Source organism: Trichomycterus rosablanca, chromosome 6, assembly GCF_030014385.1.
Source record: "Trichomycterus rosablanca isolate fTriRos1 chromosome 6, fTriRos1.hap1, whole genome shotgun sequence".
In the NCBI taxonomy this organism is placed as follows: Eukaryota; Metazoa; Chordata; class Actinopteri; order Siluriformes; family Trichomycteridae; genus Trichomycterus; species Trichomycterus rosablanca.
In genome coordinates, this window is record NC_085993.1 from 43,827,950 (window position 1) to 43,850,042 (window position 22,093).

At 38.2% G+C, this 22,093-nt stretch overlaps 2 protein-coding genes across 2 annotated transcripts in view; both read left to right on the top strand.

Moving 5' to 3' along the window:
* The window catches only part of dip2bb (disco-interacting protein 2 homolog Bb), a 49,564-nt gene extending 42,346 nt beyond the window's left edge, over positions 1–7,218 (top strand). Inside the window, exons 33-39 of the mRNA XM_062997948.1 lie at positions 3,178–3,348; positions 3,986–4,047; positions 4,776–4,833; positions 5,073–5,147; positions 5,770–5,944; positions 6,044–6,167; positions 6,443–7,218. Of these exons, the coding sequence (XP_062854018.1) occupies positions 3,178–3,348; positions 3,986–4,047; positions 4,776–4,833; positions 5,073–5,147; positions 5,770–5,944; positions 6,044–6,167; positions 6,443–6,695 (918 nt within the window). The 3' untranslated portion in view covers positions 6,696–7,218. The remainder of the gene's footprint in view (positions 1–3,177; positions 3,349–3,985; positions 4,048–4,775; positions 4,834–5,072; positions 5,148–5,769; positions 5,945–6,043; positions 6,168–6,442) is intronic.
* Positions 7,219–12,169: 4,951 nt separating this feature from the next.
* Positions 12,170–21,705, top strand: atf1 (activating transcription factor 1). The gene is made up of 8 exons (XM_062997031.1): positions 12,170–12,308; positions 15,237–15,337; positions 15,484–15,603; positions 18,270–18,367; positions 18,698–18,831; positions 19,409–19,579; positions 20,090–20,237; positions 20,381–21,705. The coding sequence occupies exons 2-8, from the start codon at positions 15,242–15,244 to the stop codon at positions 20,523–20,525; spliced, it is 912 nt and encodes a 303-aa protein (XP_062853101.1). The 5' UTR covers positions 12,170–12,308; positions 15,237–15,241; the 3' UTR covers positions 20,526–21,705.
* The last annotated feature ends 388 nt before the right edge of the window (positions 21,706–22,093 follow it).

Below are 22,093 nucleotides of genomic sequence, written 5' to 3' on the forward strand. Positions count from 1 at the left end.
CTGCTAGGAATATCAGGCCTGTGAATGTTTACACTCTCTTTACCGCCACATTTTACCACAGATTTTTTGAAAAACACATAATACTGCTCTGTCAATTTTTAGAAGTGGCTAGGATATCCTAAACAGCAACAGTATACAAGATGCAGTCAGCTCATCCAACAAAGTTCTGTAACACAACATAGGAACCAAAGTGTGTGGGTTTAAGTAATCAGATAAAGCCCAGTCTTTATTTATGGCTTTTCTTTTCCACTATGTCAACTATATGGTGATTAATGTATTTCTTGATCATCTAAGATGCCCTGGTTCCAATCATGAGGAATCTGTAATGAAATTGATAACCGGGGATACGGCATATTGAAAATATAGCAAACAGAAATTAAAATCGGTGCGCCTGGACCAAAACTCATTATTGTTTTCTCTTGCTTCCTGGAGGAACTTTTTTTTTATTATTATATGGGTTTTATTACAAAGTCTATAGATGAAACTCATGAAACTACACAGAAGAAAAATGCAAGTCTTTGGCAGATACCTTTGGCAGATGCAAGTCTTGAAGAACAACAGTATACACCATACTTACATTTATACCTCACCTCCCATCCAGGCTCTTGTACAATCCTTCAGTAATATACAGTGTATCACAAAAGTGAGTACACCCCTCACATTTCTGCAGATATTTAAGTATATCTTTTCATGGGACAACACTGACTAAATGACACTTTGACACAATGAAAAGTAGTCTGTGTGCAGCTTATATAACAGTGTAAATTTATTCTTCCCTCAAAATAACTCAATATACAGCCATTAATGTCTAAACCACCGGCAACAAAAGTGAGTACACCCCTTAGTGAAAGTTCCTGAAGTGTCAATATTTTGTGTGGCCACCATTATTTCCCAGAACTGCCTTAACTCTCCTGGGCATGAAGTTTACCAGAGCTTCACAGGTTGCCACTGGAATGCTTTTCCACTCCTCCATGATGACATCACGGAGCTGGCGGATATTCGAGACTTTGCGCTCCTCCACCTTCCGCTTGAGGATGCCCCAAAGATGTTCTATTGGGTTTAGGTCTGGAGACATGCTTGGCCAGTCCATCACCTTTACCCTCAGCCTCTTCAATAAAGCAGTGGTCGTCTTAGAGGTGTGTTTGGGGTCATTATCATGCTGGAACACTGCCCTGCGACCCAGTTTCCGGAGTGAGGGGATCATGCTCTGCTTCAGTATTTCACAGTACATATTGGAGTTCATGTGTCCGTCAATGAAATGTAACTCCCCAACACCTGCTGCACTCATGCAGCCCCAGACCATGGCATTCCCACCACCATGCTTGACTGTAGGCATGACACACTTATCTTTGTACTCCTCACCTGATTGCCGCCACACATGCTTGAGACCATCTGAACCAAACAAATTAATCTTGGTCTCATCAGACCATAGGACATGGTTCCAGTAATCCATGTCCTTTGTTGACATGTCTTCAGCAAACTGTTTGCGGGCTTTCTTGTGTAGAGACTTCAGAAGAGGCTTCCTTCTGGGGTGACAGCCATGCAGACCAATTTGATGTAGTGTGCGGCGTATGGTCTGAGAACTGACAGGCTGACCCCCCACCTTTTCAATCTCTGCAGCAATGCTGACAGCACTCCTGCGCCTATCTTTCAAAGACAGCAGTTGGATGTGACGCTGAGCACGTGCACTCAGCTTCTTTGGACGACCAACGCGAGGTCTGTTCTGAGTGGACCCTGCTCTTTTAAAACGCTGGATGATCTTGGCCACTGTGCTGCAGCTCAGTTTCAGGGTGTTGGCAATCTTCTTGTAGCCTTGGCCATCTTCATGTAGCGCAACAATTCGTCTTTTAAGATCCTCAGAGAGTTCTTTGCCATGAGGTGCCATGTTGGAACTTTCAGTGACCAGTATGAGAGAGTGTGAGAGCTGTACTACTAAATTGAACACACCTGCTCCCTATGCACACCTGAGACCTAGTAACACTAACAAATCACTTGACATTTTGGAGGGAAAATGACAAGCAGTGCTCAATTTGGACATTTAGGCGTGTAGTCTCTTAGGGGTGTACTCACTTTTGTTGCCGGTGGTTTAGACATTAATGGCTGTATATTGAGTTATTTTGAGGGAAGAATAAATTTACACTGTTATATAAGCTGCACACAGACTACTTTTCATTGTGTCAAAGTGTCATTTTGTCAGTGTTGTCCCATGAAAAGATATACTTAAATATCTGCAGAAATGTGAGGGGTGTACTCACTTTTGTGATACACTGTACATCAGTAAGCATAAGTTTAGATTAGCTTACTTTCCTTTTTCCTGTAATGACTTTATGTTGAAGAGACATAAAAAACTACTAAAATATTTTACCTATTGCTCTTGGACTCATTTGTAGAATAGTAGCTGCGGGCTTGGGTGGCATAGTGTTAAAATATACTAGCTCACTTCTGTTAACCAGTCAGGCATCTACACAGACTAGATTGGCTATGTCTGAGGGGCGTGGATGGCCGAACAGCCTATCCACTGAGAGATGAACTTGTCAGTGTGTTCTCAGTGCCGGTTAGGAAAGGTATCTGCCAAACTGTAAAAAACTGTGCCAAATTAAATATGCAAACCTGAATGATCTGCTGTGGTGACCTCTCAAATGTACAGCTGCAGCCAAAAGAAAAAAAATATCTAGTCAGCAGAATAGTAGTTATAAATGCTAGCTATTTAGCATAGAAGTCCATCAATGTTTTGTTTGTCAACAGTATATAGTGGTAAAATTGGGGATCCTCGAGACCCTGTCTATACTGTGGCTAGTAGGAGAGCTGGAACAAGCCATCCTGGATCGAATTACATTCCGTTTTTTATTAGGTAATTTGGTTTTGTCAGGTTCTCCACATAATTTTATGTTATTTGTAATAGTAAGACCTCTGAATAGTGTCCGGCACAGCTTTATTGAATAGTATGTGGGTTCAGTACAGAATTGTGGGTCAGACTTCAATGTCTCAATATTCCTCATGTTTAATGGGTTTCTGTTGGGATTTAAGTGTTTTACAGATATCTGCTGGTGTCTAATGTATACAGACACACACTTTACTAATGGAGAAGAAACAATGGACTATTTTGCAGAGCTGTTGTTTTTTAAATAAAAGCATTTGCCAACTAAAGTCTTCCACTCTGACCATCTTTCTGTGCAGGCTCGAGGAGTGAATCTGTCATGTGTAAGGAGTTGTGTCGTGATTGCTGAAGAACGTCCACGTCTAGCTCTTACACAGTCCTTTTCCAAACTGTTCAAAGACCTTGGACTATCTACAAGGGCCGTAAGCACTGCCTTTGGCTCAAGAGTCAACCTGGCCATCTGTCTGCAGGTAAGGATTAAGAGTCACATGGTTTAGTGCATGGATTAATAGTGACATCATCTGTGTGACAATAAAGGTAGGCTTGTGGAGCCATGCAGGTCTTCTAACAAGAATACACATCTGATGAATCATAGGGGAATTTGGCTGGATTGTGGGTAGTAACAAAGAATTGTCTGAGGGTGGGTGGGCCAAAGAGATTCCTTATTGTTTCTGCAATTACGACCTTTGCTGGCTGGCTGATGGTGATTAAATCAGGTGGAATAAAGATGATGGGAAATAAAGGAGATCAGTGATTGACTCTGCTAATACGATACTGCTATCTTAGTGAACCCTCTTTGGGTGGGTGAAAATTGGTTGGCTACGACATGTCGGAGGGCATGTGTTTGGTACAGTCCTCCTCGGTCAGGGAAGGGGTCGGCATAAATACAAGGGAAACATGCATAAACAGAATAGAACACTGGGTGGCGTCACGCTTGATTACAGCACAGTTAATTGCCAGTTTTTGAAAGACTTTACTCAGACATGTATTCTTCAGGTCTGGACCCCTCAAGACTACATTGATGAGAACTGAATGAATGTTTAAATCCTAGTAATAAATTTGGCTGTTCTGTAACGATGTGCATTTGTGTAAATGAATGAATCTCAGGGTACCACAGGACCAGACCCCTCTACTGTTTATGTGGACATGAAGTCTCTTCGACATGATAGGTATGACATACAAGCACCTCATCACTCATGACCTTCCATAATAATTTATTCCTGCTCAGGATGACAAAGCTGGAAAGAGTGCCAGGCCAGTACAGCAGATCACATCTTTTACACTCACTCACATATTAGAGTAGCCATTCTGCTTACTAGCATGATTTTGAGAAGTGGGAGAAAACTAGAGAAACAGATGATACCTATGCAGACTGTTTTTACATGAGTATTTTTATAGAAAAAATAAAATGAAAAGTATGCTTAAATTAATTTGTTTTTTAATTGTGTGAAACTGTGAAACTCGATCAAAGTGCCTTACCAAGCGCTACAGTTTTGTTAAACCGTAGACATGTTCCTGTAAAAGCCACAAGGCTAGTAACTTTAAAAGTTACTTTATTTATTAGGCCTTGACTGCCTAGTCAAGGCGACTCCACAGGGCATTGTACGTAGATTCACAGGTAGTAATGTGTGCTGCTCCATACGCGATACTGCTCTCTATGAGACCCTGTCTCTGACAGAAAAGGCATAATCGTAAATCAAAGCAACAGGCACTGATCAGACACGGCAAAACCTCCACAGGAAACTTCTATAAGAAATAAAGAGATAACAGAAATAACCTATTCAGATTTTGTAAATAAAGGAAATGTTTAATTTTATGAACATTCTTTACATTTTCAGAAAACACATATAGTTTTGAGCAAATTAAATTGCTTATGATGTGTGTTTGTGTTTATTAGGGTGAGGCTGGTAGAAAGAGGAGCACCTCAGTCACTTCCTTTAATGGAGTCTGGAACAGTGAGTAAACTTTATTTTTACAAAAACAAGAATCTGTGACTTTGTTGATTCTGTTGAACATTAAAAAGGAGAGGTCTCCAATGTTTTACTGACCAACTCAATTGGATTTTGTAAATGTAAATAAAAGAAGAATATTGTAAATGTAAATAAAAGAAGAATATTAAGAACCTGCAGTGTTCAAACAAAATGTTTACAATTTAATGCTTCATTAAAAACCTATTTTTCTTTTATTTCTTTAGATCCTTCCTGGTGTGAGAGTGGTTATAGTAAATCCAGAAACTAGGGGACCTTTAGGGGATTCTCATCTGGGAGAAGTGTGTATATGTTTGAATGTATATTTTCTTCATGGCTTTATTGTTGTTTTACTCTGGCATCACACACTGACTCATTACCTCATTTATACTTTATGGCAGTTTAAACTAGACAGTCCACCTTATGCTTGATTTAAGGTTGGAGTGAACCGTTGTGGTCAGAAAAAACCCAAACCCATGTAACTTCTCACATATAGCGAATACCTAAGAACCTTTGAGCTTGTTTAGCACCCACACTACCTGGTGTTCTTTTTTTTAATGCTATAATAATTTTACAGACATGCTGTCACATGTCTTACTGCTATTAAGCCGTACTATGTAAGAAGCATAAACAGATGTCTGTATTACAATACTGGGTGTAAATAGCGGTCCATACTAGTGTAACAAATTTTAAACATCATAAAGGATCAAAAGGGGGCAGGATCTGAAATCATGAAATGTCTTGATTTCTTCTGATTTTTTGAGAAGGGTTAAATGAGAACTTAGCCTTGTATTCATGTTGTCAAGTTGAGTCATATGACAGTATTTTGAAATGAGTTAAGATGACTTTGTACATCATCCTGGCGCTTCATCAGCTCTAATAACGGAGGACATTTGTGGTAAGAGAGCTCTCTATCTTTCTCAGATATGGGTGAACAGTCCTCACACAGCGTCAGGTTATTACACCATTTATGGAGAGGAGAGTCTGCAGGCTGACCACTTCAACACCAAACTCAGCTTCGGAGATCCACAGACGCTCTGGGCCAGAACTGGATATCTAGGCTTTGTCAAGAGGACAGAGCTTACAGACTCCAGTGGAGGTGAGTGAGTGACAGAGAGAGAGAGAAAGTCTATCGGTATCAAAATACCTTACTAGAAAAGATGTCATGTTTGTAAGGTTGTTCATTTATGCCCCCCAGAGCGACATGATGCCTTGTTTGTGGTGGGATCCCTAGATGAGACCCTTGAGCTAAGGGGTCTGCGTTACCACCCTATCGACATAGAAACCAGTGTACAGCGGGCTCACCGCAGCATCGGCGAGAGGTAAAAGTCCACAGTCCATGTCATTCAGTTCAAAGCTGACTTTTTAGTTTTTCATTTTTTTTATTAACACTGTTTGATGCAAGACGCTTACCATATGTAACAGAAGAGTTAAAGGCTGGGTTTTACAATGTAAAAAATACAATGCCCCCCCCCCCACACACGTCATCCTAAATGTAGATACCATTAATAAAAACAGGAACACTTGTGGCAACCCTATGACCTGGTGTTTACAGTGTCTGTGTGGTGATTCTATCATCTTTTGTATTTTTTCTCAGTGCTGTGTTTACCTGGACCAATCTGCTGGTGGTGGTATCGGAGCTGTGTGGCTCTGAGCAGGATGCACTGGACCTGGTACCACTGATCACCAACGTGGTGCTAGAGGAGCATCACCTGATTGTGGGGGTAGTGGTGATTGTTGACCCTGGAGTTATTCCCATCAACTCTCGTGGAGAGAAGCAGAGGATGCACCTGAGAGACTCCTTCCTGGCTGATCAGTTAGACCCTATATATGTGGCCTACAACATGTGAGGTGACTTTAATTCATGTTTAAGACTGCAGGAGCAGTCTGGAAAAGATCTGCAGCCCTTAGCACAGACTCCCTTCTGTCTCATGGCATTTATGCTGTTTGAGTCCTAATTGTGTAGAAGAGCTTTGTGCTTCATCATAAGCAAGAAATCCACTGTAAGTAAATAACACCAGGTCTGATCACTGCTGGGGCATGAGAATGTCATTATATATTTTTATTTATGTATCCCCTTTCTCACTAAGTTGCTGGTTCTGTTTAGAGACAGTTCACATGATTGAGTGAAAAAATAGCGTTATAGTTTGTTGACTTGTCTCCTTTTTATGTTTTAGTGGGAAAAAGTAATTACAAATGTGAAATATCTGGCAATTTTTAACTGTCTGCAACACAAACCTGCATTTAAAGAGCAAAAAAGGAAATATCAAAATGTAAATACAATTTTAAATTATGAATAATGTTTTTCATAAACATGCCTGCATACTTTGTCTTTGACTATAATACAAAAAACACTGTGATGAGACAAGAATATAGGACAAAAAATAAAACTATATTTAATAATAAACATTATGGGCTATATTAATATTATACTCAATCTCTTGCTAAAATATTTCCAAATCTTTTCGTTAGTATGCAGATCTAGCTGAAATTTGACAGACATATAATACCACTGTATTACCGGCAGATGTCAGCAGCCAGGTAAAGTACAATGTGAATAGCGACAGTGTGTTTGGCGACATCTGGAGGCTAAATGTGGGCATTGCGCGTCCTACATGACAATTCTGTGGCCAGTTCATTTTCTAGTGCTGGACCGATTTGGTAGCAAGTCCTGTTTTTATGTGAAAGGGAAAAAAAACTAATATTAGAACACATTTCTTTTAGTATACAATGTTATTTTATGTAAGTGTAAGTTCCATTTTTTATTTAAACTTAGTTCTCCCAAAACAGTGGTGCATCAGACAGCATTGATTGACTAGTCTTGGGATTGCAAGTTTAAGTCTCAATTGTAGGTCAGAGGTCCTTGAGATGCATAGCTGGCCATGCGTTTCCTTGATGGGAAGGATAGCACATGTCATCCTTTTTCATCAGAGCACTCTAGTTAAAACGTATTAAATGTGTATGCTTATGTATAGGAAGGGGCATTCAAGGTCCTTGTTAAAGTCTGGATGAGCTGCAGTTTAAAAAAAAAACGGTTGTGTCAGGAAAGAAGCACATGCTAGCCAATCTTTTTTAGGTAGTGTGATAGCAGGTACTGATTTAACAGCTGGAAAACAGAAAGAAAATGATTGGGACAAAATTAAGTAGGAAAGTGAATTATAGGGCTCTTTTATAAGAGGCTTGTTCTATTATGCTAAATTTATTATATTTGTTTTTGTTTGTTTCTGTTCTTACATGTCATGTGCTTGTTGGGGTTGAATTAAATTCTGGTATGTACCTCTACTTATTCGTGAACTGAAAAAAAGCCAGGAGTAGGGATTTGTGAAAATATATGTCACTTTCAAAATAATTTTAATTTTAAATCAAGCTTAGCTGAATATGTGCTTTAAAGGACTCACAGATGCTGACATACAAGAAGAAACAACAAGAAAACACAAACCTGAAAAATATGTTGAATGTTTATGTAACTTGGATGTTTACAGACCATGGACTTGCTGATGATTTTATTAGCAAGTACTATAATCATTATAACATTATAGTTATAATATTATTTTTATTATTATAATTATTTTTCATTTGGGGCGGACCACAATGCAGACCAGAATGATCTGCTGTGGCGACCCGTAAACATCGGAGCAGCTGTAAGAATTTTTTATTTTTATTTTCATAATCGCTGTAATCTGGTCAGGGTCGCCTATAATAACAGGTCCAAATAACAGGTCCAGTTTCACCAGGAAACTGGGCTCAAGGTGGGAACACCCTGGACAGGGCGGCACCAGTGCACCACAGGCCTTCAGCCATACTCCTTCCTTAGAGAAAGCTATTTCATTCAACAGGTGTTGGGCTAATGCATCTATTCTAATTATGTGGTACACGTTAATTAGCACATGAGACACACTAGCACATACAAATAATTTGATTAGTTGCAGCCTTAATAACAATATTTGTTAACAATTATTTGCTAAAGTATGATTTTAAAATTCTTAACCAAAAACTTTCTTGCCTATTTATCATTGTGCTATTTGAAAAGTAAAAGGCATCTGGCTGTTTAGCACACCATTTTGCTAATTCATGCTACATGAATAGTTTAAACCACACCAAGATTTTGCAACTGCCATAGTATGTGACAACCATGTGAGAGTTGAACACATCCCATACTGATTCTAGAAATTTTTCTTATATAATATTACTACTGAGGTGTGAGAACATTACATTACCTTTTAGCATTAAATCACACAACTACACACATGCTTACAAAAATAACTGACAACCAAAACAGTCTAACAGAGCCATGACCTCTGGGACAATATGCTGATTTTCTTTTTTATCTTAAGGTGCTTATACACATCAGGACAAACTTTTAATACCCCATACTGGCAGGAATAAAACCAGGAATATGTATATTAGTTCTCTTTTACTGTAAAATAATGAACTGTACAAAAGAAGAGATTTTACATGCTCGTGCATCATTACAGAAGAACAGCTGAGATGTACCACAGAGATTTGTAGTGTGGTACTGTCTTGCAAAGATTACTTCTGTAAAATACTTGTGTATAGATTAAAATATGTACTGTACTTTGTAATGTGCGCTTCTGTCCTTTCCTTGGTTAAGACTGGTTTAAAAAACTGCTGTTAATCCTGATTTTGAGATCGCAGACACCCTTGTCTGGTTAATGGAGATTTAAACTTTTATGATTCTCTGTAAATAGCTTGTACAGTACTTTTCTTTGGCATATGTTCAGTTGTTACAGATTATAGATTATTTCCTTGTTTCTTAGAAGACACAGATCATATTAGTCCTTGCTTTGTGAGCATGAAATCATCAAGCACTTTGAACTTCGTAATATTACTATATGATTTGTAGGAGGGAACACAATGTTTGGTTGTCAGGGTGTCTGGAAAGTCTTCACTGTTGCATTTGATTTTAAGATGCAATTAATGAATGTATGTTTTTACTGCCTTAAATGCTAATTGGCCTAGTAGTTCTATGGATTTATTCTAGCAACAAGCTATCTAAGCAATCTATTCTTATTGGTTTAATTGTTATTTTTCCACTGACTTTGATGCATAGTGTAAACTATGCTATATAAACTTTACACTATTTTAGATGCAAAGCAGGAGCCACAAAAAGCTATGCAATAGTAAGTCAAATTCCTTTTGCTAATTTTTGCATTTCAATATTGTGCCACCTGTCAGTCTACCAAAAAGAAATTGATAGACATCAGCATCTAGCAGTCACCACAATTTGTGGCCTTCTCTCAGTGTAGAAGTACAGTATGTGCATGGTAAAAAAGTGAAGAGACTCCTCTAGCAGATGTTCGGCAAGCTACTTTGGAGATGTAGATTGTATCTTGGCTACACCAAGATTTGCTTATAGACCACTGTTTTTAAACGATACCCAACTAAAATGTACAAAGCTACAAAGCTTTATTGTTGGCTCTCAATTCTGAATGCCAAGAATTAGGAAACCCTAAAATAGCTTTTTACATGTGAGAAACATAAGCCTGGGCAACGTTTGAATTCCATTCACACTGCACTCTGTAAAGTGAATGAGAAAACATAAAGACAATTCTCCTCACTTAAGAGAGTCATAATAATATGAGGTGTCATAAAAAAGCATTTAATTACACCTAAGGATACCCGCAGACACCCTGTTTGTAAAGGAACCTCAGTATATATTGCATTATGTATATACTGGAGGTTATTTCTTGATAATATGTATGATGATATGTACATGTATGTGTGGCTTTAATGTGTAGCACAAATATGATACATTTTGACATTGAAACATTCAAGAAAGAACGGTTTGCTGGACATTTACCAACATATAGTCAACAATCTTTTTAAAACTTAATACTAAATACTAAGTCATAAGTTGCTGACTGTAGGAATAAAAAGGAATGTGATAGAATAAGGTTGATTCTAGCTTTGGAGTTATAATATATATACATGACAGTCTAATAGATACAACTTTCTCACTATGCAAGCTGCTAGTCCACACACACACACATATACACACACACTTTACAGAAGCACCAGTAAGGTAAAGCATGCGTTTGGGGAACATGATATGGAATATGTCACAATTACTAATCTGTTATATTTTAGAAGGATTGATTTTGTGATACATTAATGTCTTGCGATATAAATATTAATGGCAACATCATAATTATGCAACCCTTACTGCATCAACGTTACCCTGTTTGATTTTGTACACTGTTTATTTACTGTTTTCTATTTAAATGGCTAAAAAGAATAAAGGTGTTTATTTTGCAGCATTGGTGTGCCACAGTGCAGTACATAATTACATTTATGTATTTTGTGCTGTTTTCCTGTTAGGTTTTCCTTACAGGGCTACAAGAAAACATGCCACTTGGTGGATTTTATAAAGCGTTGACTGAACTATGCTAGAAGGAATTTGGATAGGCCTGCAGAGTTCTGGGACACAGTTGTATGGAGTGATAAATTGGAACTAAAACTATGGATCAGTGGTTTGTCTGACACAAGAAAGACGAGGCTTATGACCAAAAAACAGTCAAAATGTGGGGATGTTTTTTTCTGCTGCTGGAACTGGCAGTATGACTGATGTCATGGAGTCACAAAAACACCAAGGTATTTTGAGGAGAAATGTTATGCCTTTTGTGGTAAAATTGAACCTTGGTGATAATTGGATTTTCCAGCAAGACAGAACCCAAGCAAACTTTACCAAAGCTTGGTTAGGGAATCAGTCCTGGAATATCCTGGAGCAGCCTTCTCAGTCTTCTAGATTAAATCCCATAGAAAATCTTTGGTGAGATTTAAAGAAAGCAGTTGCAGCATGAATGCCATCAAACCTTGATCTTCTGCACAGGAGGAATGGGGGAAGATTCCACAAGAGAGGTGTCAACAGGTTGCGAGTTACTGAAATCAATTCTTAGTGGATACCGAGGCAGAAAGATCCACCAACTACAGGGGCTGGGTTTGGGATTGTTACATTGCTGATGGAATAATTACAACCTCAGAAAATAAGCATTTTTATCTCGACCTTTGAACAACATCAATTCAAGGTCAAAACGAGAAGTTATGATTGTGACTACACAGTGGTTGCTGGGGTCCAAGTTTGTCGACACAAACAAACAAGTGTCCTTTTTGAACACTTTCTCGCACTGTCCGTGACGCTAAAATATAAATTAAATCTGAATACATCAGCGTCTGAATGAAGTCATCATGAGTCCATATTTGAGCTCATTCATTACTGTAAAGGCCTCTGCAAAGTGACCAATCATAGAGCGCTATCGACATTACGTCATACATCCTTCTAGTGGGCGGGGCGTGAGACAGCAGCCTTCTGGAAAAAAACAAGCTAGCTAGTTTGAATTTTAATGGAAGTTGGCCTGAAATATTTAGAACAAAATTAAGCATTTTACTTCTTTGATACCTCGTGTTCACGTTGCATTCACAGCTGATTCCCGGAGCTGCTTAAGGTAGGATTAATTTACATTTTAAGAGCGAGCTAACATGCTACTAGCGCTGTGCGTGAGGACGGCGGTAATGGCGGCTGCTCTGCTGCTTCTGCTGGTAGTCGGAGCTGGAGCTGATATTAATGGCGCCCGTATCGCTGACGTCTGTTGACGCGGCTAGTTGCGTGCTTGTGACTCGGCCACAAAGTTTTACCGAGTCGCCCACTGACTTTAAACGCGGTGCAGTGTGGAGACAGACGCTGGAGTAGGGAGTATCCAGAGAGGAGCCAGCGTGTGTGCACTTAATGTTGTGATGAAGAGTAAATACATTAAACAGTACAGTGCTGGGATACACTACAGTGCACATTTATTACGGGTATTTTACTAGTTAGCGGCTTGTTCCTACTCAAACTGACACCTGAGCTCATCGACTTCAGCTATACATCATATTTACTTTAATGTTTATTATATTCAAATAGCTGATCAGATCCGGTGATTTTCGGTGACGGCAGTTAGCTAAATTAGCCCTTATTAGTCTTATTATTAAATGCTTAACTGACTTTAATACTCAAGATGTGTGTAGTCGGCGTCTCATAACTAACGTTACTTATTAAACATGTGTTCACTGTCTGTGCTATTGTGTGGTGCACTTAAATAAAAAAACTGAGCATTTAGGATTCAGTCAGCTATTAATGTAAACGCCTTTATTGCAGGCGTTTTTTCTGGGGGTTTCCCCAGAGTATTGCCCAATTTATTACTGCAAACTAAATACTTTTCCTACATGACGCTTTATGTCACATAAGGTCCAGTGTTATATACAGTACCTTGGGCGTCAAGACTTGCACAAAATAAACATTAAAATAACAACAACAACAAAATCAGTGTTAGTTATTACGGTATTTACTTCTGCATTTTTTTTGTACGAGCAGGGAATAGGGCTCGTTATAATGATCACAATATCAAGTAATCAGAAATATTCTGAATGTCTTGTCAGGTCCTACTATTTAACATTTTTATCTGATGGATAAACACTAGATTTATCATTAAATTCATCGTTATAATGAAAGACTATATATAATCAAGTGTCGTCACAATATAACCCTTCTTACTTTTTGTTGTTTGAGTTATATTTGCTTAAGTTCATGTAAACATTTGTGTTTAGTAATGGTCATTGTTTGTATGTCATTATGGCCATTGTTTATGAAGTGTTTGTGCATTGTTGTAGCACCATGTATCATGTGGAAAAAATATAAGTAATAGAGAAGATATAGTCAACAGCTATCACTTTTGAAATCGAACAATTCAGGCCTGAAATAAAGCTGAACATTTGCTCCTGCTGTTGTCATTACAATATTGTGTACACTTTGCACAGTTAGTAAATATTTATACAGTTACAGATATGTATATAAACATATACAGTATATATAAATATCTATACAAATCACTGTGTGGCCTTAATTTAGTCAACATTTCTACAAATTGACAGAACTTAATTTTAGCAGGTCTTTGAATAAAAGGAATTCAAGAAAGGTCTTCAATTAAGAAATGACCAATTTTCTATGACAATTATAAAGTCTGTAAGAGTGATTAAATAATTTGTTATTGCAGTCTGAGTGTGTACTAAAAAAACAAATTTGAAGTTTAAATCACATGATTTTTTTTTACTTTACAGAGATGCACATTAAGTTAATGCAAGATTCTGCAAGCTACAGTAATTCTCCATGTTTAACAATTCACAGCTAAAATTAAGCGAATATTCATTATCAGCTTTAAAGATCATTGCTTCAGCAGCTGTTGTTACACTGACATGTAGTTGCAAAAAGTGTAATAATCAATAATAACATACAGAGGACTATTAGTAAAAATAAACAGGCTTAACTTCTAATAAATAAAGGTGTTCCTTCAGAGGAGTTCTCAATTAATTAAAAGCTGCAGCCATTAAAACATCATTGTGCAAATGGCTTTGTTAGCATGTATGCAGTGAACTTTACATATAAATACTGGTTCCAGATTTGTCATTGTGTTTTACTGGCCACATTTTATCCCTTTAAATAATTTCTTCCATTACCATCATCAGCGGTGAACAGGGCCTGCTTGCTAATGTTCCATTATTGAGATTATAGGAGTGAGTCCCTAGTGTGCAGGTTGCTTACTGTGTGACTCAAAGCATAAATGTGACTAACTGATTCAGTGCTGGAGGAGGTGGATGGAAACACTGAGTAAAACTATGCTTGCAATACTTAAGGCAGAAAAACGGCATTACCAACCTACTGTGAATGCACACACAGATGTTCCTGTAAAAACATTTTTGTTTTGGTAAATGTGTAGGTTTTCTGTAAGTTAATGAAATCACTTTGATACTTTTGTTAGCTCTTTGTGGACCATGGCTTTTGCAGTAAGATGCAACAAAGTAAATGTCAAGAAAGTTCTAATAGAAGAGCTGAACTTTATATGGGGTTAATCATAGTCATTTCAATTGATGGCAGGTGCTGACTACTATTTAATATGAGCTTAAATGTGATTGTTTAATTCTGAACACAGTCACATACACAACTATAAGAGGGTGTGCACTAGGGCTGGGTGGTATATCGCAAATATCGATATATTTGATATTACTTTTCACACGATATTAAAAATGACCATATTTGTTATATTGAGTTTTCCTAGGATACACAGGTTACCATTTGAGAATGTTTAAAACAGAGCACAAAAGCCCTGTGCAGCATGCTCTCTTTCATGCATTTTATTTTTTTAAATGAATGAAAGGAAATTAATTATTGGTACAAAAACAAATCTTTTTGTTTAATCAAGCCAGTTGTTACAGTTGAGTAAGAATAGCATTACAGAAAAATTGACACCATAGCTGTAAAACTTAGATATGTGCATTAATTGCAGTATCAATATCTGTATGCACTCTGGTATTAACAGTGTTTTGCTTTTTTGTTTTTGCAGTGGCAATGGATGACATTCACCAGAGTAGCAGTAATGGCACTGAACAAACTATTACCATCCCAACAACTATTACAGCTTCTCAGTTATCACAGATAACCCAGGTATTTGATTTGTGGACAAAATGTGTCGCAGATTTGTTGATTATATTTCAAATTTGTTGATTGTGTTTGACCAGCTTTTAGAATGATTGCATGATGTTGTGTTTTGAGTTTTGCATGTTAATGCATGTGTTCTGTGCATAATGCAGATGACTCTGGGTGGGTCGCCCGTGGCTGTGGTGCAGCTCCCTAGTGGGCAGATTCAGGTGCAAGGAGTCATCCAGTCTGCTCAGTCATCAGTTATTCAGTCTCCACAAGTACAAGCACAGGTAGAGCGAACACACATATGCACACAGTGACACTAATGAACTGTCAGCATAGAGTGATGCTGATGACTTTCTGTAATATTTGGCACCCGATTCTCGATCACATAAACTCTCAATACACAATTGGAAGATGGGGATTCATCTTGTTGCTGCTGCAACAGCGACTCCTAGTGTGTGGTCAAGGTGTCGAAATGAGGCTTGAGTATAGCGTGTTCCCATGTATGTTTTTGGTTTTATGTAGAAGTCTGCTGACGTACAAGAAAAAGGCCAGATGGCTTTACATGTCAGAGAGGGACGTGTGCTAGTCTGCTTTCATTCTTAGCCAGCACAGGTGTTATGAATGATGTAAAGCTTGACGTTGTTTGGAGGAAAATTACAGTGTATCACAAAAGTGAGTACACCCCTCACATTTCTGCAGATATTTAAGTATATCTTTTCATGGGACAACACTGACAAAATGACACTTTGACACAATGAAAAGTAGTCTGTGTGCAGCTTATATAACAGTGTAAATTTATTCTTCCCTCAAAATAACTCAATATACAGCCATTAATGTCTAAACCACCGGCAACAAAAGTGAGTACACCCCTAAGAGACTACACCCCTAAATGTCCAAATTGAGCACTGCTTGTCATTTTCCCTCCAAAATGTCATGTGATTTGTTAGTGTTACTAGGTCTCAGGTGTGCATAGGGAGCAGGTGTGTTCAATTTAGTAGTACAGCTCTCACACTCTCATACTGGTCACTGAAAGTTCCAACATGGCACCTCATGGCAAAGAACTCTCTGAGGATCTTAAAAGACGAATTGTTGCGCTACATGAAGATGGCCAAGGCTACAAGAAGATTGCCAACACCCTGAAACTGAGCTGCAGCACAGTGGCCAAGATCATCCAGCGTTTTAAAAGAGCAGGGTCCACTCAGAACAGACCTCGCGTTGGTCGTCCAAAGAAGCTGAGTGCACGTGCTCAGCGTCACATCCAACTGCTGTCTTTGAAAGATAGGCACAGGATTGCTGTCAGCGTTGCTGCAGAGATTGAAAAGGTGGGGGGTCAGCCTGTCAGTGCTCAGACCATACGCCACACACTACATCAAATTGGTCTGCATGGCTGTCACACCAGAAGGAAGCCTCTTCTGAAGTCTCTACACAAAAAAGCCCGCAAACAGTTTGCTGAAGACATGTCAACAAAGGACATGGATTACTGGAACCATGTCCTATGGTCTGATGAGACCAAGATTAATTTATTTGGTTCAGATGGTCTCAAGCATGTGTGGCGGCAATCAGGTGAGGAATACAAAGATAAGTGTGTCATGCCTACAGTCAAGCATGGTGGTGGGAATGCCATGGTCTGGGGCTGCATGAGTGCAGCAGGTGTTGGGGAGTTACATTTCATTGAGGGACACATGAACTCCAATATGTACTGTGAAATACTGAAGCAGAGCATGATCCCCTCCCTCCGGAAACTGGGTCGCAGGGCAGTGTTCCAGCATGATAATGACCCCAAACACACCTCTAAGACGACCACTGCTTTATTGAAGAGGCTGAGGGTAAAGGTGATGGACTGGCCAAGCATGTCTCCAGACCTAAACCCAATAGAACATCTTTGGGGCATCCTCAAGCGGAAGGTGGAGGAGCGCAAAGTCTCGAATATCCGCCAGCTCCGTGATGTCGTCATGGAGGAGTGGAAAAGCATTCCAGTGGCAACCTGTGAAGCTCTGGTAAACTCCATGCCCAGGAGAGTTAAGGCAGTTCTGGGAAATAATGGTGGCCACACAAAATATTGACACTTCAGGAACTTTCACTAAGGGGTGTACTCACTTTTGTTGCCAGTGGTTTAGACATTAATGGCTGTATATTGAGTTATTTTGAGGCAAGAATAAATTTACACTGTTATATAAGCTGCACACAGACTACTTTTCATTGTGTCAAAGTGTCATTTTGTCAGTGTTGTCCCATGAAAAGATATACTTAAATATCTGCAGAAATGTGAGGGGTGTACTCACTTTTGTGATACACTGTATACCTCTAGGTAATTATAAAAACACAAATTTGTCATGCTAACATTTAACCAGTAAAGGTGCATCTGTACTTGCTTGCGATACCTGCTTATTTAAAAAGTACTTGTTGTGCATTAGCATCAGGCACTAAGACTAGGCAGCTTGCATGCATGTGTTTGTGATTTAAAACTACTAGCTGCTGTGATAAGAACAGGGGAATTAGAAATGACTAGATTGCAGGATGAATTGAAAAAGCAAACAAACATTTGATTTGTAAATGTGGTGTTAAATCTGTTTGTTTTTGCAGCCATATATTCAGTCACATCACACAAAATATAGGACGAAGGTCGACACTAGGTAAATGCTACTCATGGGCATTAACCAAATTATAATTTACCTTGAGGCTAGTGTCCTTACGTACAGCCAGTCTAATTTGTTATCTCCACAGAGTGTGTGTGTTATGTGATAAGATTTGTTTGTTTTGAAATGTGACATCATGGTGTTTGGGGTTATATCATTTGCAGCATACAGATGAGCTCATACTACCCAGCAGTTCTTGTGTGTAAAATGCTTATGCTTACAAGACAGCAAATAATTTACACCACGGTTGGTTATGCACACTGTACAAATGCTGCAGTGTTAGTGTTAACTAACAGTTGTGTGCATCCGTTTAGAGCCAAGGGTCTGACAGTGAAGATTCTCAGGACTCAACAGATAGTGGAGCCTCAAACCAGAAAACAAGAGAGCTCCTGGCCAGACGCCCATCTTACAGGTTCATATGCACTATTTTTACATCTTTCATACTTGTACATATAAAGCAGGAAAAATACCGAATATTTACCCTAAACTTGATCCACAAGGCTATATTGCTAGTGCGTAATACTAATGCAGTTACAATCAAAATGTCTTTGATTGCTGTCTTTCACACAGTTACCAAACTATAGAGAATGTCACATGATGCTAAACATGCCTCTGAACCAATTTTTTTGGCATGTGTTTCAGGGATCACTTCAAAGCAACCCACAAACATATAAAAGAACTCAAATTTAAGCATTCTAGTTATTACACTTTTTGTCATTCAGTTTTTATTTTTATGCTATAGGAAAATTTTAAATGACCTCTCAGGAGAAGAAGTAGCATCACGGAATGAAGGAGAGGAGGAAATATCTGCTTCTTCAGCAATGACAACTGTGTCCCTGTCCACGCCAATCATTCAGACCAGCAGTGGCCAGTACAGTAAGATCGTTTTTACATATTGTAATTTGGACCTTTTCCTTTATTTCAGTTCAGAGTTAGAAACTCTATTTTAAGAAATGTGGGACATTATGCAGTTGGGGGCATTTCCATTCTTATCTCTAAGGTTTTGAAAAGAAATGTCCACCAAGCTCATATATGGCTAAATAGGCACACAGACACACTTGAAATAAAAATCCATCCTTTCAGAGTTAAAGCATATGATGTATAACAGACTTGATGTAACTTTTAGTAAAGAATAGGACTGAAACACCTGGACTCAGTTATAAGGAGGGCTGTCTGCATACTTTTGGCTATACAGTGTAGGTATGATTGCTCTGCTAAGCCGTTTAGGTCAATGCTGTTTTTTATTGTAATGCTTTCTTTAGTGTATAATTGGCAGATTTGACAAAATGAATGAATGGTGTCAAAGTGACAGACTTGACTATAAATCACAAATATCTGTGGAATTTTGTTTAATAGCAAGAATATTTAATATTTTAATATTTAATAGCATGAAGTATGCATGTAAATGAATGATAAGTTGAATAACATTTGCTGTGTTTGTTGTTGATTTCAGTTGCAATTTCGTCCAATGGCTCTCTGCTTAGTTCTGGTGTGGAGGCGGTTCAAGGCCTGCAAACACTCACCATGACCAATTCCAACCCAAGCCAGCCGACTATACTACAGTATGCCCAGACTGCTGACGGACAGCAGATACTGCTACCCAGCAATCAGGTGGTGCTGCAAGGTTGGTCTGAATACACAGTACAGATATACGGGGTCATGTGGGTCCAAATCAATGTCGTAATATTTTCCAAAAATCTTAGATGTTGTTAAATAATATTTTACTTTTAGTCTCTATTGTTAGAGCATAACAGGGATTGTTGTTGTTTATTAACAGGCTATTTTACTATTGTACTCTCTGTACATTCCCCTCTTTACTCCCTTATATACACTCACTGGCCATTTTATTACTTTGTGGCAGTGTGACCACAGGGTACAGTGAAACATTTTTTTTTTGTGATTTTTGTTCCACATTTACACTTTCGCATCAGAACATTGCAAATTTGTCAGTAGACTGCTGTTTGGGACAATTTAAAAAAACCAAAAGTATGCACAAACCAGCCCATCTGTCAACACCCTTGGCACTGTCAAATTAAACAGTTTTATTGATCTATTTAACCACTTCAGTTTAAAAGAAAATAAAACAATTTCAGAATTCTAATATTTAAACACATTAACCAATGCTGCGTTGTAGGTGCAGGTGGTGAGATGCAGGCCTATCACATCCGCTCGTCGTCCTCGGGACTGCCTCAGACTGTAGTCATGACATCACCTGTCATTACCTCTCAGGGAAAGAGCGACGACCCTCAGCTAAAGAGAGAGATCCGCCTTGCTAAAAACAGGTGTGTGTTTGTGGTTGTGTGTGTAAAATGTGGTTTTAAGCAGTGTTTAATATGAACTATGATACAGATTGTGTGTGTAACACCCATGAACTGCAGCTGAACCTAAAAAAGATACTCTTCATTCATGGTGTTTTTATGTGTAGGGAGGCAGCCCGAGAGTGCCGCAGGAAGAAGAAGGAGTATGTAAAGTGTTTGGAGAACCGTGTGGCTGTGCTGGAGAATCAAAACAAAACGCTGATTGAGGAGCTCAAGACATTAAAAGACCTGTATTGTGTCAAAACAGGCTAACAGTTGCCCTGACACCATGAGAAAAGGACAATACAAGCATCTCTGCCTGCACACACACACACACACACAGTTCTGAGTCAGACGGAATTTACCAATTCCTTATTTTTATACGACTTATTTTTAACTAACATCTTAGGAATTACAGGTCACAGAGAGAAGAAAACACAAGGGGTTCTGGGTTAGCAGATATGAATGAATGAATTGCATCGTTTTTTTCTTTAGATATTTTTAATAACAAAAAAGTTGAGCAGACATATTTGTGTATATATTTGTGTATGTGTTTTGGGTGTATATGTATGCACACCAGCATCGGGAATATTCTCTTTATCAGTGACCTGTCGTTGACCAGGGAATTTTTACAGTTTCCAAAAGTGCTTAATGAATAGTTGAAGCAAAATCAACTAGTGCAGATATAAGTGACTGCCATTTATACCCAGCCGCTTTGATACATGTAAGCTTTTTTTTTTTTAATATTGTGACATGATTGTGCTTTCTCTCAGCCGTGTTGTTTTTTTTTTTTTTTGTATCATGAAGCTTTCAACCCATTTTGACCAAATGCTTCAATATGCTACAATGGTTTTCAGGCACAGTTGGGCCATGTTACAAAGAGTAAGAGACAAGTGAGCCACGGAGTTTTTATGACAACACCTTAATTGTGCAATGCTTTCAAAACTTCATGTGACTCCCCCCTCAGAATCTCATGAGTCATAACTTTATGACTTTAAATGAATATTAATCCAGTCTTGTCTAACTATGTCTTATCTGAGAAACCAGCATTAAAATTAATCTAAATTTACAATAACAATTTGCTTGAGCTTAAGCAGAAATGGGCCAGATGCAGAAAATGAACCTTGAGGATTTTTTAAGCATAAATCATATTTGTTGTTGCAGTTTTGTTTATAACAAATGAACAAGCCAGACTCATCAAGCTGAAAATAAATAAATCTAAATTTATTTTGTGAATGTGATTGCTATCACTGACTTGGTGTTAAAATAATATGCTGATTTGACAATTCCAAATAACCTACTGACTACTCTAAAGATGCTCTTCAAAAGTAAGTCATTAATGGAAGGGGGTAAATGCTGTTACTTGGGCACCCAAAATGCAGTGGTGATTATTCTGAGGAAGATCAATTGTTTTGTTAAACAAATCAAAATAAATATTTTTTCATTCTTTTTACCTTTTTATTTTTCATCCAGTGCAGCAGTGTTTTATGCAATCTGGTGCAATCGGCAGCAAATAAACTCACATTAGATATTTCTGTTTCCTTAAGAGTTCATACAGACCTTTTTTTCTTTTCAAACTTTGGGTTACAGAGAAAGTTGATGATGGAGATGAATGTTATGACAGTTTTTTGAATATCTGCTGGGTCAAAACAGCAACTTGGATTTTACTGTTTGGTGTTATTTAAAGTATTACTGCCTTATGCAACTGTTTGGACACCCTTTTCATTGTTTAGTAAACAGTTACTATTTATTTCTTAGATTTACCATATATAAGTACAGTATAAACTTTGCACAGAGCTAGATTTAAGATTTTATCAGTTTAATGCTACAGCAAATAAAGA